General features: G+C 35.7%; 2 protein-coding genes across 3 annotated transcripts in view; both read right to left on the reverse strand.

Moving 5' to 3' along the window:
• Positions 1-4,511, reverse strand: part of LOC125861646 (receptor-like protein 7) — a 14,687-nt gene extending 10,176 nt beyond the window's left edge. The window contains exons 1-3 of the mRNA XM_049541502.1: positions 2,452-4,511; positions 1,683-1,753; positions 47-766 (exon numbers count right to left, since the gene is read on the reverse strand). Of these exons, the coding sequence (XP_049397459.1) occupies positions 47-766; positions 1,683-1,753; positions 2,452-4,511 (2,851 nt within the window). The remainder of the gene's footprint in view (positions 1-46; positions 767-1,682; positions 1,754-2,451) is intronic.
• LOC125862143 (uncharacterized) overlaps positions 1-16,732 on the reverse strand; it is a 339,538-nt gene that overhangs the window by 132,590 nt on the left and 190,216 nt on the right. The window lies entirely within an intron of this gene.

A 16,732-nucleotide genomic window follows, 5' to 3' on the forward strand; every position in this document is an offset into this window, starting at 1 on the left:
AAGATATTCAAGGAACTCAATGTGCCAATTGAATCAGGCAGCTCACCGGAGATTCCTGTGTATGAAATATCCAACTCCAACAGAGTACTGCTTGGGTGGATCTTTGGTAAAACTCCTTTGAGAAGAGCATTGAAACCCAATTTGAGCCTTCCCAAGTTTGGCAGAAGAAAAAAGCTCTCTGTGAGAACACCTCGCAGATTAGTATATTCAAGATCCACGTACCTTAAGGAGGAAGAAATATTCACAGGTATCGGAGATGAGATGTTGACAAAAGAGAGAGATAGTACCTCCAGATTTGCCAAGTTGTGAAGCATTGCCTCAAATGTTCTCTGATCAAGTTGTAATCCATACTTATAAGGAGGAGAAAGATCAAGTGAAACCAAATTGGAAAGGTATGAGATTTCTGTTGGGATTTTTCCATCAAAGTAAGAATAAGAAAGGTTGAGATTCCTCAAATTCGTCAATCGGCCAATGTTATGTGGGATTGAAGAAGTTGAAAAGTTATTGTAAGCAAGGTTTAGTATTTGAAGATGATGAAGGTGGAAGAGGCTGCTGTTCGGATGAATAGTTCCTTTTAGTAGACTGCAACTAAGGTCCAACCCAATAACATGACCGTTTAACATGTCACAAGTGACTCCGTCCCAAGTACAACAATCCCTACTCTCATTCCAAGACTTTATTTTTGGGAAAGAAGCTTGCCCTCGGAAATGACAAACGTACTCGGATGTAATCTCAAAGTGTTGCTTAAACTGAAGCAAAGCAGAAGCTTCAGTGGCAGAGCAAAGATGATGATCAAAGGAAGAACAAAAACATCGACTTATTAGCAACACAAAACAGAGAAATGAATAAAAGAAAAAGAAACATCCCATCCTTTTTGTTTGTTTGTATTCAGCAAATAACAGGATGGATGTTCTCTTCTTACAAATCTATCATCATATTCATATTCATATATATAAAAAAAAGAGCATCAAAGTGGAAGACCTTTACTTTTCACCAAAAAAGTATATAACAAAGACTTTCATATACTTTTCACCAAAAAAATATATAACAAAGACCTTGATGCCCATTTACTTTTACATATTTATTTTTTTGGTATTTTGTCTTTTTGGTCAAAGATCTTATCCATGGCCTAAATTCTTAACTTTTTCCCCAATAATGCAATGATTTTTTATTCTTCTTATTTGACTTACCCTTTAACTTGGCCTCAACTGATATTTATGCCCTCCAACTTTGGTTGTGCACAAGTAGACACTTAAACTTTCATAAAGCTGAACAAATAGACACATGTGTCATACATGACATCCTATATAACAATTCATGTCCTAAGTATATGTATTATGCCACGTACGACTCCCAGTGAAATTATTTCTTCTGAAGTCCAGCACAGATAGCACAATCATGGATGCTGCCCAAACAATATGGAACAGAGTTAGGGACTTATATATATCACTAGCAAGGCAAGCCCGTGCGATGCACGGGCCCAACATGATTAATAAAGTTATTTATTTTAGCTAAATATATACAAAAGGTATTTCACCTATCATTATTTCCACTGTATTATTGTATACAAAATGCATTTCACATATCATCACTTGAAATATAATTACACAAACTTGGCATTTTGAAAATTATATAATTCACCTTCTAAACTTATACTAAGTCTGTTTTGAGCCATTTCAAACCAATCTCCATTTGAAATCTCAAACGCATGGAAATGGAAACCTCTTGAAGTTCTTCTCTTATGACATGCAACCTGCAAATATGAAATGTAAGATTTTAAAACCAACCAACGGTTATGAATTTTCTTGCTCGAAAATGTGGAAGACCGGGTAAAAACATAGTTTATTTTCACGTACTTCAATAACGAAGGATGCTAAAAGCCATGTACATAAATGTCTATTATACACCTAGCAAGCTTTAAAGAAAACCTAATAGAAGAANTAAAGTTGAACAATTAGACATATGTGTCCTACCTAGCGTCCCACAACAGGTACCGGTGAAATAATCAAGGTGCAATGTTTAGTATCCAGATGGCATTTCTGCTATAGTAGCATCTATGAGTTCTTCATTGTAACAATATTAACCAAGCCACGAAAATAGTGGTATCAATCTGCATAACAGTTGCTCAAAAGAATCATACAATTTTTCTTTATTTCTAAATAAGAGATCATGTGTTTTGAATGGATCAACTTCAATTTCGAACTAGGTTTTGGGAAGTTTACTAACAATGCTTAGATCCTTCCACCACAAACAAGTCTCTGAAAAAGAAACATTAATGCTAAAAAAAACACATACAGTTAAGTTTGTATGAAGAATATACAAACAACAAACAGAAAATTAAAAAGCGAAAAAACAGAAACAGAAAAGTTCAGTCTTTCAGTCTTCCCTTATGTCCGCCGTCTCAGCCTTCTCCTTTTGTGGGGCATGATGCCGTCAAAAAATTCCACAAACCATTTTGGCTTACGATAGTTAAACATGAGGCTCCACATGACAGTTCCAACAACTAGTCCAAAACTGTAGCCTATGACTACTGATTCCCACGTAAATCCACTAAAAAGGTATAACTCAGCTTCTTCTTTTTCGGACTCCAATGGTTGAGGAACATGCGACGAATCACTAGTTCCACATTCCTTTGATAAAGGAGGACCACATAAATCAAGGTTGCCATCATACGAGTCATTTTCAAATGTGCTGAATTGTGAACCTTGAGGAATGTGTCCAACGAGATGATTTTGAGAGAGGTTTAAGAACGCCAGAAAGTTCATTGTTGACAATTCCTGTGGAATCTTTCCAGTGAGCTGATTCCAAGAGAGATCTAAAGCTTCAAGTGTATTCAATTGCCCCAATTCCATTGGAATATCACCTTTGAGATTGTTATGGGATAAATTGAGTAGCCTAAGTGAGCTGAGATCCTTTAGTGATTTCGGAATGTCACCTTCAAAATGGTTGCTTGAGAGATCTATGGCTGTATCAATTGTGCTGATTCTTTCTAGATCCATATCGTTTCCTTTGATCACCAACCTCACTGAATCCTCGTACACTTCATTGCTGAATATTTCCATCTCAAGTTGTCGGATTATCTTATATCTAATGAAAATTGGTGTTTTCATATATGTAATGTCACCTTTGTTTGTCCCATTTTTTATCATTGCCTTAAAGTTTCGAAAAACTTCTGCAGGCAGTGAGCCATTGAATGCATTATGAGAGAGATCGAAAATCCGCAACCTGGGAAAGAAAAACTTCTTCCTAGCACTTGTAGGTCCATGGAACTTGTTCGACTTTAATATAAGGACTTGCAGATCTTCAAGAGTTCCAAGCCAAGCTGGAAATGCGTCATTTATCGCGTTGTTCCCCAAGTCAAGAACTTTTAAGCCAACACAGTTGAGCAACGACACTGGGACAGATCCTTCTAATTGATTACTGTTCAAGACAATGGTCGTCAATGAAGTGCTTTGAGTACATAACAGTGGAAGACTCCCACTGAAATTGTTCCTTCTCAAGTCCAACACCGTTAGGTTAGCCATGCTTCCCAAGCAATTTGGAATCGAGTTACTGAAGTTGTTGCGTGATAAATCCAGAATTCTAAGGCTTCTTAGGTTACATATGGATGAAGGTAGTGGACCCTGAAGGAAGTTAAATTTAAGATCAAGAGACTCTAGACTATAATAATGAAATTGTTGTAGGTGGCCTGTTAATGAGTTATGTGAAAGGTTTAGGTGCAACAAGGAGTCCCACCTCATGCCGCTAAACCAGTTAAGGATTTGACCACGAATCTTATTGTTAGAAATATCCAACGCCATAAGTGTCTTTACATTTCTCAAGAAGTGTGGAAAATCCATCAGTTCACAAGATGATAATAACAAAGCTGATAGTCTAGGAAAGGTGATATTTATTCCTACATCGCCGGTGATGTTATTTGATGAAAAGTCAAGCAAGTCCAGGCTAGTGAGATTCACAAGTGATCGAGGAAAAGGACCATTGAGTTGATTATAACTTAAATACAAAATCACTAATGTTGGGTTTGTTTGGATCTCATCAGCCACTCTACTGAATTGGTTATGATGGAGATACAAATCAAGTAAGGAAGGGAGGCTAAACACCCAAGAGTGTATTGTGCCATTCAGTGAGTTGTGAGAGAAATTCAAGTGTCGAAGACTTGTCAAGTTTAAAATTGAAGAGGGAAATGGACCGGTGAAGTTGTTATTAGAAAGATCCAAGGAAACTAGCTCTTGGAGGTTAGAGAACACATGGGGAATTGCGCCTCCAAGGGAGTTGTCAGAAAGATATAAATGTGTGAGGTGCTTCAATTTAGAGATTGTGGAAGGAATATGGCCAGTGAAATGATTACCCGAAAACCATAACGTCCTAATTTGTGCTAGGTTGCCAATGGAATCAGGAATTGAACCAGAGAATTGACATCCATAGAGGTACAAGATATTCAAGGAACTCAAGGTGCCAATTGAATCAGGAAGCTCACCAGAGATTCCTGTGTATGAAATATCCAACTCCATTAACATAGTGTTGCTCGGGTGGGTTTTTGGAAAAACTCCTTTGAGAAGATCATTACCACTCAATTTGAGCGTTTCCAAGCTATTTGGCAGAAGAAAAAAGCTCTCTGTGAGAACACCTCACAGATTAGTATATCCAAGATCCAGGTACCTTAAGTAAGAAGAAATATTGACAGGTATCAGAGATGAGATGTTGACACCAAAGAGAGAAAGTAGCTCCAGATTTGTGAAGTTGTGAAGCATTGTTTCAAATGTTCTCTCATCAAGTTCTAATCCATAACCATTAGAAAGATCAAGTGAAACCAAATTGGAAAGGTATGAAATTTCTGTTGGGATTTTCCCACTAAAGTAAGCATCAGAAAGGTTGAGATGCCTCAAATTCGTCAATTGGCCAATGTTATGTGGGAATGAAGAATAATTAAAGTCATTGTAAGCAAGGTTTAGTGTGTGGAGATGATGAAGTTGGAAGAGGCTACTATTGGGATGAAAAGTGCCAAAAAGCTGACTACAACTAAGGTCTAACCCGATAACATGACCGTTTAATAAGTCACAAGTGACTCCATCCCAACTGCAGCAATCCCTACTCTCATTCCAAGACTTTGTTTTTGGGNTAATTTTGGAAATTTTGGTACAACTTATATTTTATCATGTCATGTTGTAGTTGTACAAACAGCCACATATTTATTATTTGATTACACATTGCACCTATATAACTAAATTTAATTGTTTTTTCTAAGTTTAGGCAATCCTTAATATTTTGTATCGAACAATTAAGTCATTTAAGTAGCTTAATTATTTGTCAAATTCAATTTGTACTTTCTTTCTTCAAATTTATACTACTCTTTCCACACATGTTTAATATTATCTTATTATTTTTTTAAAAAAAAAAAACTAGCACAATTGGGACACACGTGCCCTGAAACTAGTATTAATATATATAGGATGTAATAAGATGGAGAAGAGATAATATTGACTTGGGCCTTCCGGCCCAAATCTTGCTGCTTATGCAAATTTTCAGCCCAATCCCTTGATAGGATACACAAATTTAGGCCTTCCAAAGAAAAGAGAATTTGCTATGTTCAGTTGTCAAGTAGTTGATTATACGAACTTGTCGATAGTATCTGAGAAAGATATGCTTAATGTTGGTTAAAGAACATCTAATAAACTCCAAAAGAAGTTGAAATAAGAAGAAAAAACTCAATTAGAAGAAGATTAGGAAGTAAATTAGTTGAAACAGTAACACACCAGATAATCTGGTTAATTGATATCATCCATGGGGTAGACAATATGATCAAAGGCTTTTTCTAAACTAGTAAGACGTCTCGATTGAGGCAAGTATCAACCTCCAAAGAGTTGAAGATGTTTCATTCTAATCAACTTTACTATTCCTAGTAAATGTAAATGCATCATTTGGTTTCCAAGCAGAACATTTTCCTACTACACTCAAAACGCTAATTTTTCGTATTCTTGATCATGAAAAGATCAAAGGGGAATCAGGCAAAAGTAATGTGGAAACTCAGTTTACTTGTAGAGATCCATGTTGAAGAGAGAGATCTAGCTAATGGTTGTTCCAAATTTTGAGTTTTTGATTTTTCTTGTCTTCGCCTTATTAGGAGTACATTGTGGTTTCTCTAATCATTGTTGATGTTGTTAGAACAACTTTCTCAATAGTATTACATTTTTGGAAGGTTAAGTTGTTACTTTCCTTCTAAAACATTTGACATAATTGTATTTGTTTAGGTGGATCATTCTGCTAATTACTAAGTATCACTTGGAAATAAAATGAAACAGAGATAAAAACATTAATGCTACATACAATTATATTGCTATATATCAAGCATATACAAACAATTAAAGGAAATGCTTTCAATCTTCCATTAAGTCCGTCGTCTCTGAGCTCTCTTCTTTGACCTTCTTCTTTTGTGAGGCATGAGTCCATCAAAAAATTCCACAAACCATTTTGGCTTACGATATTTAAACATAAGACTCCACATGACAGTTCCAACAATGAGTCCAAAACTGTAGCCTATGACTACTGATTCCCATGTAAATCCACTAAAAAAATAGGACTCATCATCTTCTTCTTCTTCTTCTTCCAATGGTTGAGGAACATGCAATGGATCACTCGTTCCACATTTCTTTGATAAAGGAGGACCACATAAATCAAGGTTGCCACCATACGAGTCATTTTCAAATGTGTTGAATTGTGAACCTTGAGGAATGCGTCCAACGAGGAGATTTTGAGAGAGGTTCAAGAATGACAGAAAGTTCATTCTTGTGAATTCCTGTGGAATCTTTCCAGTGAGCCGATTCCAAGAGAGATCTAACGCTTCAAGCATATTCAATTTCACCAGTTCCATTGGAATATCTCCTTTAAGATTGTTATGAGATAAATTGAGTAGCCAAAGTGAGTTGAGATCCTTTAGTGTTTTCGCAATGACACCTTCAAAATGGTTGCCTGAGAGATCTATGGTTGTCATAATTGTGGTGATTTTTTCTAGCTGAATTTCCTGGTTTTTGATCACCAACCTCACTGAAACCTCATACATTACGTTACTAAATCCGCTGTAAGACTGTGGTTGCATATATTCAATCTCACCTTTGTCTCTGTCATCTGTTTTGATCATTCCTTTGAAGTTTTCAAAAACTTCTGCAGGCAGTGAGCCACCAAACTCATTATGAGAGAGATCAAAAATCCGTAACACAGGGAAACCAAACTTCAGCCTAGTACTTATAGGTCCATGGAACTTGTTGGACTTTAATATAAGTACCTGCAGCTCTTGAAGAGTTCCGAGCCAAGCTGGAAACGTGTCATTTATAGCGTTGTTCCCCACATCAAGGACTTCTAGACCATCACACTTGAGCAACGACATCGGGACAGTTCCTTCAAAACGATTACCATTCAAGACAATGGTTCTCAATGAATTGCTCTGCACACAAAACGGTGGAAGACTCCCAGTGAAATTATTTCTTCTCAAGTCTAGCACAGATAGCCCAACCATGCTGCCCACACAATGTGGAACCGAGTCACTGAAGTAGTTGTTTGACAAATCCAAAAGGCTAAGGCTGCTCATGTTACAAATGGATGAAGGTAGTGCCCCCTCAAGGGAGTTAAATTTAAGATCAAGAGACTCTAGACTATAATAATGAAATTGCTGTAGGTGGCCTGTTAATGAGTTATGTGAAAGGTTTAGGTGCAACAAGGAGTCCCACCTCATGCCGCTAAACCAGTTAGGAATTTGACCACGAATCTTATTGTTAGAAATATCCAACACCATAAGTGTCTTTACATTTCTCAAGAAGTGTGGAAAATCCTTCAGTTCACAAGATGATAACAGCAAAACTTCTAGGCTAGGTAAAGTGATTTGTATTCCCGCATCGAGGGTGATGTTATTTGATGAAAGGTCAAGGGTAGAAAGGTTTGTGAGATTCACAGGTGATTGAGGAAAAGAACCACTTAACCGGTTATGATGGAGCGACACTGAAGATAACAAAGGTAGGGTAAACACCCAAGATGGTATGGTACCATTCAGTGAGTTGTAAGACAAATCCAGCTCGGCTAGCTTTTGAAGCATGCTTGCATTTCTAGGAAATAGTCCTGATAGGGAATTTCTCGACAAGTCTAAGGTTTCAAGTTGTGTCAAGCTTAAAAGTGGAGAAGGAAACGGACCGATGAAGCTGCAATTAGAAAGACTTAAATAACGTAGTTCACGGAGGTTAGAGAAAAAATTGGGAATTTCACCTCCAAAGGAGTTAGATGAAAGAGCTAAAACTGCGAGGTGCTTCAATTTAGAGATTGTGGAAGGAATATTGCCAGTGAAATGATTATTACCAAAATTCAAATACCTAATTTGTGTAAGATTGCCAATGGAATCAGGAATGCGACCAGAGAATTGACATCCATAGAGGTAAAAGCGAGTCAAGGAACTCAAGGTGCCAATTGAATCAGGCAGCTCACCGGAGATTCCGGTGTATGAAATATCCAACTCCAACAGAGTGCTGCTCGGGTGGATCTTTGGTAAAACTCCTTTGAGAAGATAGTTATTACTCAAATAGAGTGTTTCCAAGTTTGGCAGAAGGAATAAGCTCTCCGTGAGAACACCTTCCAAATTTGTTACCTTAAGATTGACATACCTTAAGGAGGAAGACAAATTCATAGGTATCGGAGATGAGACGTTGACACCAAAGAGAGAAAGTACCTCCAGATTTGTCAAGTTCTGAAGCACTGCTTCAAATGCTCTCTGATCAAATTGTAATCCGTTCACATAAGAAGGAACAGAAAGATCAAGCGAAACCAAATTGGAAAGGTATGAGATTTCTGTTGGGATTTCCCCTTGAAAGTAAGCATCAGAAAGATTGAGATGCTTCAAATTCCTCAACTGGCTAAAGTCATTTGGGATCGTAGAAGGATAAAAGTAGTTCTTAGCAAGGTTTAGTGTCTGAAGATGATGAAGTTGGATGAGGCTGCTGTTGGGATAAATAGTTCCATTAAGCTGACTACAACTAAGATCCAACCCGATAACATGACCGGTTAACATGTCACAAGTGACCCCGTCCCAAGTGCAGCAATCGTTACTCTCATTCCATGAAACTGTTTTTGGGAGAAGTCCAATATATTAAAGGATTGCTTAAACTGAAGCAAAGCAGAAGCTTCACTGGGAGAGCAAAGATGATGATCAAAGGAAGAACAAAAACATAGAAATACACAACAGAAAAGTGAATAAATGAAAAAGAGAGGCCACATTTTTTTTGTTTTCATCATATAGCAGAATGTTCTGTCCTAACAAAATCTATATATAACACATTTGACCTCCTCTTTTAAGTCAACTTTGTCCAACTCTCCATCAACATCTCTTCTTCTGTTTTTCCACAATAATTTTCAAAGAGAGAAATAATAATAAATGAACAATAATTACATTAGTTGTCTGTTGTGCTGTTTTCAAACTTGTTAGGTACATTTTTCTATAATTTTCCACAAGGCTTTTCACATTAAGTCAAATTTTCTGCCTAGTTATAGTAGAAAAACCTTGATGTTATTCTATTCCAATATGTAATAATCTGACATCAAATAGTTTTTAAAAAATCATTTAATATGACTTACGTACAGAAGATTAACAATAAACAAATTGGAACAACTGGTTTGCTCCTTATTTTTTAGGTTTAATTCGTCATCTTAACAAAAGTGTTTTGCAAGTGAAACAGTATAATAACAGCAACAACGTACCTAGTGTAATCCCACAAGTGGGGTCTGGGGAGGGTGGTGTGTACGCAACTTTTACCTTTACATTAAGAAAGTAGAGAGCTTGTTTGTGTATACAAATTGACTCAAGATAAGGTGTAGCAAATGGAGTGATCGAACTTTTGCAACACGATTCGGAACTTTTAGATGATTTCAGAGGACATAAAATTATTAGAATTCTGATGACACTTGGTAATTTATTTTTCTTTTCAACTACCAATATGAAACTTTATTCGCTCATTAACAGAACAAAATGCAGAAAGAGGTGATTTCCCCCTAAAATAACACATATAAGTTGCTATCAAAACATATACATACAACAAACAGAAAATTAAGAAGAGAAAAACAGAAACAGAAAAGTTCATAGAAAACAAACTCATATAAATACTAAAGCATAATATTCATGGGATAATTCCAACATTACTCATTATACAAAGACAACTGGCTCTTTCAATCTTCAATTAAATCCGCCGTCTCAGCCTTCTCTTCTGTGACCTTCTCATTTTCTTAGGGAAAATGCCTTCAAAAAATTCTACAAACCATTTTGGCTTACGATATTTAAACATGAGGCTCCACATGATAGTTCCAACAACGAGTCCAAAACTGTAACCCATGACTACAGATTCCCATGTAAATCCACTAAAAAAAAATGACTCATCTTCTTCTTCTTCCTCCAATGGTTGAGGAACATGCGATGAATCACTCGTTCCACATTGCTTTGATAAAGGAGGACCACATAAATCAAGGTTTCCACCATATGAGTCATTTCCAAACGTGTTAAATTGTGGACCTTGAGGAATTGGTCCGACGAGATGATTTTGAGAGACGTTTAAGAAGGCCAGAAAGTTCATTCTTGTCAATTCCTGTGGAATCTTTCCGGTGAGCTGATTCCAGGAGAGATCTAAAGATTCAAGCTTATTCAATTGCCCCAATTCCATTGGAATATGACCTATGAGATTGTTATGGGATAAATTGAGTAGCCAAAGTGAGCTGAGATCCTTTAGTGTTTTTGGAATGACACCTTCAAAATGATTGCTTGATAGGTCTATGGTTGTCATAATTGTGCTGATTCTTTCTAGATCCATATCGTTTCCTTTGATCACCAACCTCCCTGAATCCTCGTACACTTTACTGCTGATTATTGCTTGCACAACATCCCGGCCTTCTATTGCCGACCTCACTAATACCTCAATCATTCCGTCACCAAAATCACCCTGATGCATATATTCAGTTTCGCCTTTGGATAATTCGATCATCGCTTTGAAGTTTTGAAAAATTTCTGCAGGCAGTGAGCCATTGAGCTCATTATGTGAAAGATCTAAAATCCGCAACCTGGGAAAGCAAAACTTTTGCCTAGTACTTACAGGTCCATGGAACTTGTTCGACTTTAATACAAGGACCTGCAGATCTTGAAGAGTTCCTAACCAAGCTGGAAAGGTGTCATTTATAGCGTTGTTCCCCACATCAAGGAATTCTAGACCATCACAGTTGAGCAACGACATCGGGACAGGTCCTTCCAATTGATTACCATTCAAGACAATGGTTCTCAATGAAGTGCTCTGCGCACATAATGGTGGAAGACTTCCTGTGAAATAGTTCCTTCTTAAGTCCAACACCGTTAGATTAGGCATGCTTACCAAGCAACTTGGAATCGAGTTACTGAAGTTGTTGCGTGATAAATCTAGAAATTTAAGCTTGTTTGTGTAACAAATGGATGAAGGTAGTGGACCTTGAAGGAAGTTAGATTTAAGATCAAGATACTGTAGGCTATTGTAACGAAATTGTGGTAGGTGGCCTGTTAATGAATTACGTGAAAGGTCTAGGATCCGCAACGAGTCCCACCTCATGCTGCTAAACCAGTTAGGGATTTTACCACGAATCTTATTGTTAGAAATATCCAAGACCTTAAGTGTCTTTACATTTCTCAACAAGTGTGGAAAATCTTTCAGTTCACAAGATGAAAAGTGCAAATTTTGTAGGCTAGGAAACGTGATTCTTATTCTCTCATCACCAGTGATGTTATTTGATGAAAGGTCAAGGGTAGAAAGGTTTGTGAGATTCGCAAGTGATTGAGGAAAAGAACCACTGAGTTGATTATGGCTTAAATACAGGGCTTTTAATGCTGGGTTTGTTTTTAGCTCATTGGGTAGTCCACTAAATCGATTATTATGGAGCCTCAACCAAGGTATCAAAGGTAGGCTAAACACCCAAGATGGTATGGTACCATTCAGTGAGTTGTACGATAAATCCAGTTGGGTTAGCTTTTGAAGAATGCTCACATTATTAGGAAGTGGGCCAGATAGGGAATTATTCGACAAGTCTAAGTCTTGAAGATGTGTCAAGTTTATAATTGTAGAGGGAAACGAACCGATGAAGCTGTTGTAAGAAAGATGTAAAAGATGTAGCTGTTGGAGGTTAGAGAAAACATCGGGAATTTCACCTAGAAAGGAGTTAGATGAAAGATCTAAACTAGTGAGGTGCTTCAATTTAGAAATTGTTGAAGGAATATGGCCAGTGAAATGATTATCAGATAAAATCAACTTCCTAATTTGTGTAAGATTGCCAATGGAATGAGGAATGGAACCAGAGAATTGACATCCTTGGAGGCTCAAGATATTCAAGGAACTGAGGGTGCCAATTGAATGAGGCAGCTCACCAGAGATTCCTGTGTAAGAAATATCCAACTCCATTAACAGAGTGTTTCTCGGGTGGAGCTTTGGAAAAACTCCTTCGAGAAGAGTATTGCCACTCAATTTGAGCCTTTCCAAGTTTGGCAGAAGGAAAAAGCTCTCTGTGAGAACACCTCGCAGATTAGTAGCTGTAAGATCCAGGTACCTTAAGGAGGAAGAAATATTCACAGGTATCGGAGATGAGATGTTGACCAAAGAGAGAGAAAGTAGCTCCAGATTTGTGAAGTTGTGAAGCATCGTTTCAAATGTTCTCTCATCAAGCTGTAATCCATAACTATAAGAAAGATCAAGTGAAACCAAATTGGAAAGGTATGAGATTTCCGTTGGGATTTTCCCACTAAAGAAAGAACGAGAAAGGTTGAGATGCCTCAAATTCCTCAATCGGCCAATGTTATGTGGGATCGAAGAAGAAGAATTGAAGTTATTGTAAGCAAGGTTTAGTGTGTGGAGATGATGAAGTTGGAAGAGGCTGCTGTTGGGATGAAAATTGCCAACAAGCTGACTACAACTAAGGTCCAAGGAGATAACATGACCGGTTAACATGTCACAAGTGACCCAGTCCCAAGTGCAGCAATCTCTACTCTCATTCCAAGACTTTGTTTTTGGGAAAGAAGTATAACACTGAGAACTAGAGTAATCAGATATATTAAAGGATTGCTTAAACTGAAGCAAAGCAGAAGCTTCAATGGGAGAGCAAAGATGATGCTCAAAGGAAGAGCAAAAACTTCGACTTAGTAGCAACACAAAACAGAGAAATGAATAAAAGAAAAAGAGATGCACCATCTTTCTTGTTTGTATTAAGCAAATAAAATGGATGTTCAGTTCTTACAAATCAATCAGCATTATCCATATATATATATATATATATATTAATGTTGAAGATTGCACCATGTGTAACACATGCTGCAGAAATAAATTTCTGCAAAGCCAGTGTGTTCATAAACAAGATGTAACTTCAAACAAATTTCCGAGATAGTGATGGATTTACACGTATCTTCTGCCGTTCTCCACGAGTTTTTTCAAATAATAGAGAAGAAGAAATCAAACAAAGGAGATTCCAATCCAAAAACTGATCAATCAACGGTCCCACGATATACAAAGTAGAAATGTGAACTTGAGACAAATATCTCCTACATACATTTTTCCTATCCACATATAAAGAGGACCAACTTTGCTTTCTTATGGACGGAACCATGTGAAACACATTACCAAAAATGGTACTATCTTTATAGTTGTTCACAACAACTAAATGATGCAAGCAAGAATAATATACTCGATGTAATCTCACAAGTGGGGTCTGGGGAGCGTAGTATGTACGTATACCTTATCGTAACTTGTGGAGGTAGAGAGGTTGTTTTTGATAGACCCTCTATTACAAATTTTACAAAATTTGGGATAAGCATTATACTTAGGTACAACATGGTAACACTACAAGTACCATTTATTTTGGGAACTACTTCTTAATCTAAGATAATCATGGAAGGTCGAAAAATGTGTAATTCATTTGTTCCTTTAATAATAATGCTACTAATCGTAACTTTGTTCGAATACATTTTACAATGTCTTGAATGTCATTGTGAAAGATAACCATTGTTTATAAGATTAATAAAAAGATGTTGAACTAGAAGGATGTCTTGTTTTGCATTTGCCTAATTGATTTTGCAAATGGACTCTTCCAACATTCTAAACTTAATGGGCTTTTAGAAGCTGCATGAAGCAGCCCAGCCCATATTTAATCTAAGAAATTCAAGTACTATATATAGACATTAAAAAGGAATCAAGAACTCTCTAATATACAAGTTTTTTAAATTTTAGTTTTCCACTTGGTTTTCGGAGCCTACATTGGAGTCCAGATAGAACTTGAGATTTTTGATTAAGGATAAAATAGTCTCACTATTACACCACAACCCAGGTTTCTCATATTTTTTTAGTTGGGAAATCCAATAATTGTCTTAGTGATTGCCAACAAAATTGTCTTAGTTGTTCACTCTTCAAATTGTCTTATATTGTTGCAATTGATAAATTCATTTTACTTTGAGAGACTCTTGCTTAGGATAAGCGTCCTACAATTGATAAAATATTATATAGGTAAGCAAACTTTATAACTTAGTAACGCGTTTAAAGTCGTGTGCATCTAGGGTCAGAGTGGACAGTATCATTAATGGATTGGATCGTTAGATTTTCAATGCTGAGTATATCTAGCATTTACTATATTTGATGTATCAAAACTACTTCGTATATTTTTTCATTTTTGATGTAATACATTTCAACCCTTTTAAACTTATATTAGCAAATTTCATTTAGAAAATACTTGAATTATTATTTATTTCATTAATTGAGCACGTGAACACATGATAAAATGTTTCAATTCGATACCTTTTATTGGAAATTTTTTACGCATATATCGTCTCCTTTAATTTTACCCATCAACCTCAATTAAAAAACGTCTGAACTATTACAACTTATTTTCCCATGACATAAAAGAAGAAATTGCATTTTTATTACAAAAAATTGATGAATATTACAATGAATCAGGTCTTGCAAATGTCCTAATTCAACTACCCCACCACATATGCCTGGTCTTTTATCCTATCTACATTTTGTTCTATTATATTTTTATATTATTATCTTCAGAATATTTTTAAAATAAATGCTTGGTAATATTAAAATGAGCTTAATTATGAGTATTTTAATACTATATAACTAAATTAACTATTTGTATTAAACAAATGCAAAACCGTGTGGCTTCAATTTCTTGATTACTTAAGTCTTACTCTTTTATCACTAAGCACCATAATTTTATAAAGAATTTCTAAGCAAAAACTTTATCTGGAATTAATTATTACTTTCCATGGTAAGGAGAAATTCTCGAGGGTCAATGGTACGTGATCTAAAAGTTATTGGACAATGGACACTCTGTCCCTTAATTTTTTTAAATATTATATTTTGCGATATGGTTTGAATTCGTAACGTATGCCTAATCCACATATAAGGCATTAAGCTCTTTGTCATGATCCGAGTCTACACCCTGGACGTGGCCGGCACTTAAGAACCATTGTTGGTCCCCAAGCGAACCCTCATCCTGGCTAACTACAAGCGGAAGACTAACTTAAGCATGCAAAAGCTTAAAACTGAATAAAATTCAATAAACTCAAATACAAAGCTTTAACTCAAAAGAAAACTCTGAATAAAACAAATTATTCAACTCGCCATAAAATAGGCAACTTAAGTCTTTAAAACATTTAATAAAATAAATAAATAATACAGACTTCTCAACTATACTGACTATCTATGAAGCCTCTAACTGATAAAGATGGAAGTCGGGACAAGACCCATGACATCCTGACTAAACTGAAAAATAAATGAAATCTTCCAGAAACAAGGAGGCTCACCATAGCTAACTCGAACTCCCGGATGTATCAACAAAGCTCCTGTTGATGATCCTGAATACCTGTGTCTGCATCATGAAAAGATGCAGGCCAAATGGCTCAGTACGTGGAATGTACGAGCATGTAAGAGGAATTCTAAAGCATAAACATAAGCTTGAAACTTGATAAAAAGGAAACATACTTACCTCTTCTCAAACTTACTCAACTCAAGGATACTCAAAACTACTCAAACTTGGGAAAATGCATAAGTACCCCCTCAGCCTATGCCCAAAATCTCTGAGACACACCTAACCTTTACTAAGGTCCTATTNGAACTTATTTTTTAATTAATTTTTTACCACTTTTCGGCTTACGTGGCAATATAAACCATATAGGTTGAAAGCTTTGTTCAACACGCGCTGGGCCCACTTTTTCAACTTTCTAAAAAGTAAGTTATCAGTTCAAAAGTAGCTTTTACACTTCCCAAAATTTCAAAAAGCTATCACTTTATGTTTTAGATAAAAATATTATTTATAATCTACTTTGTTAATATATTTTTAGTTAGTTTATAGATTTCAATGTTTATATATTTTATTTCAAATTTGGGCTTGTAAAATTTTGTAAATATTATATATATAATTTTATTTTTTTATAGATAAAAAAATATTACTTATAATATACTTTGTTAATATATTTTTAGTTAGTTTATAGCTTTCAATGTTTATATATTTTATTTCAAATTTGGGCTTGTAAAAATTTGTAAATATTATATATATAATTTTATTTTATTTATAGATAAAAAAATATTACTTATAATCTACTTTGTTAATATATTTTTAGTTAGTTTATAGCTTTCAATGTTTATATATTTTATTTCAAATTTGGGCTTGTAAAATTTTGTAAATATTATATATATAATTTTATTTT

The sequence above is a fragment of the Solanum stenotomum genome, chromosome 4, assembly GCF_019186545.1.
Source record: "Solanum stenotomum isolate F172 chromosome 4, ASM1918654v1, whole genome shotgun sequence".
In the NCBI taxonomy this organism is placed as follows: Eukaryota; Viridiplantae; Streptophyta; class Magnoliopsida; order Solanales; family Solanaceae; genus Solanum; species Solanum stenotomum.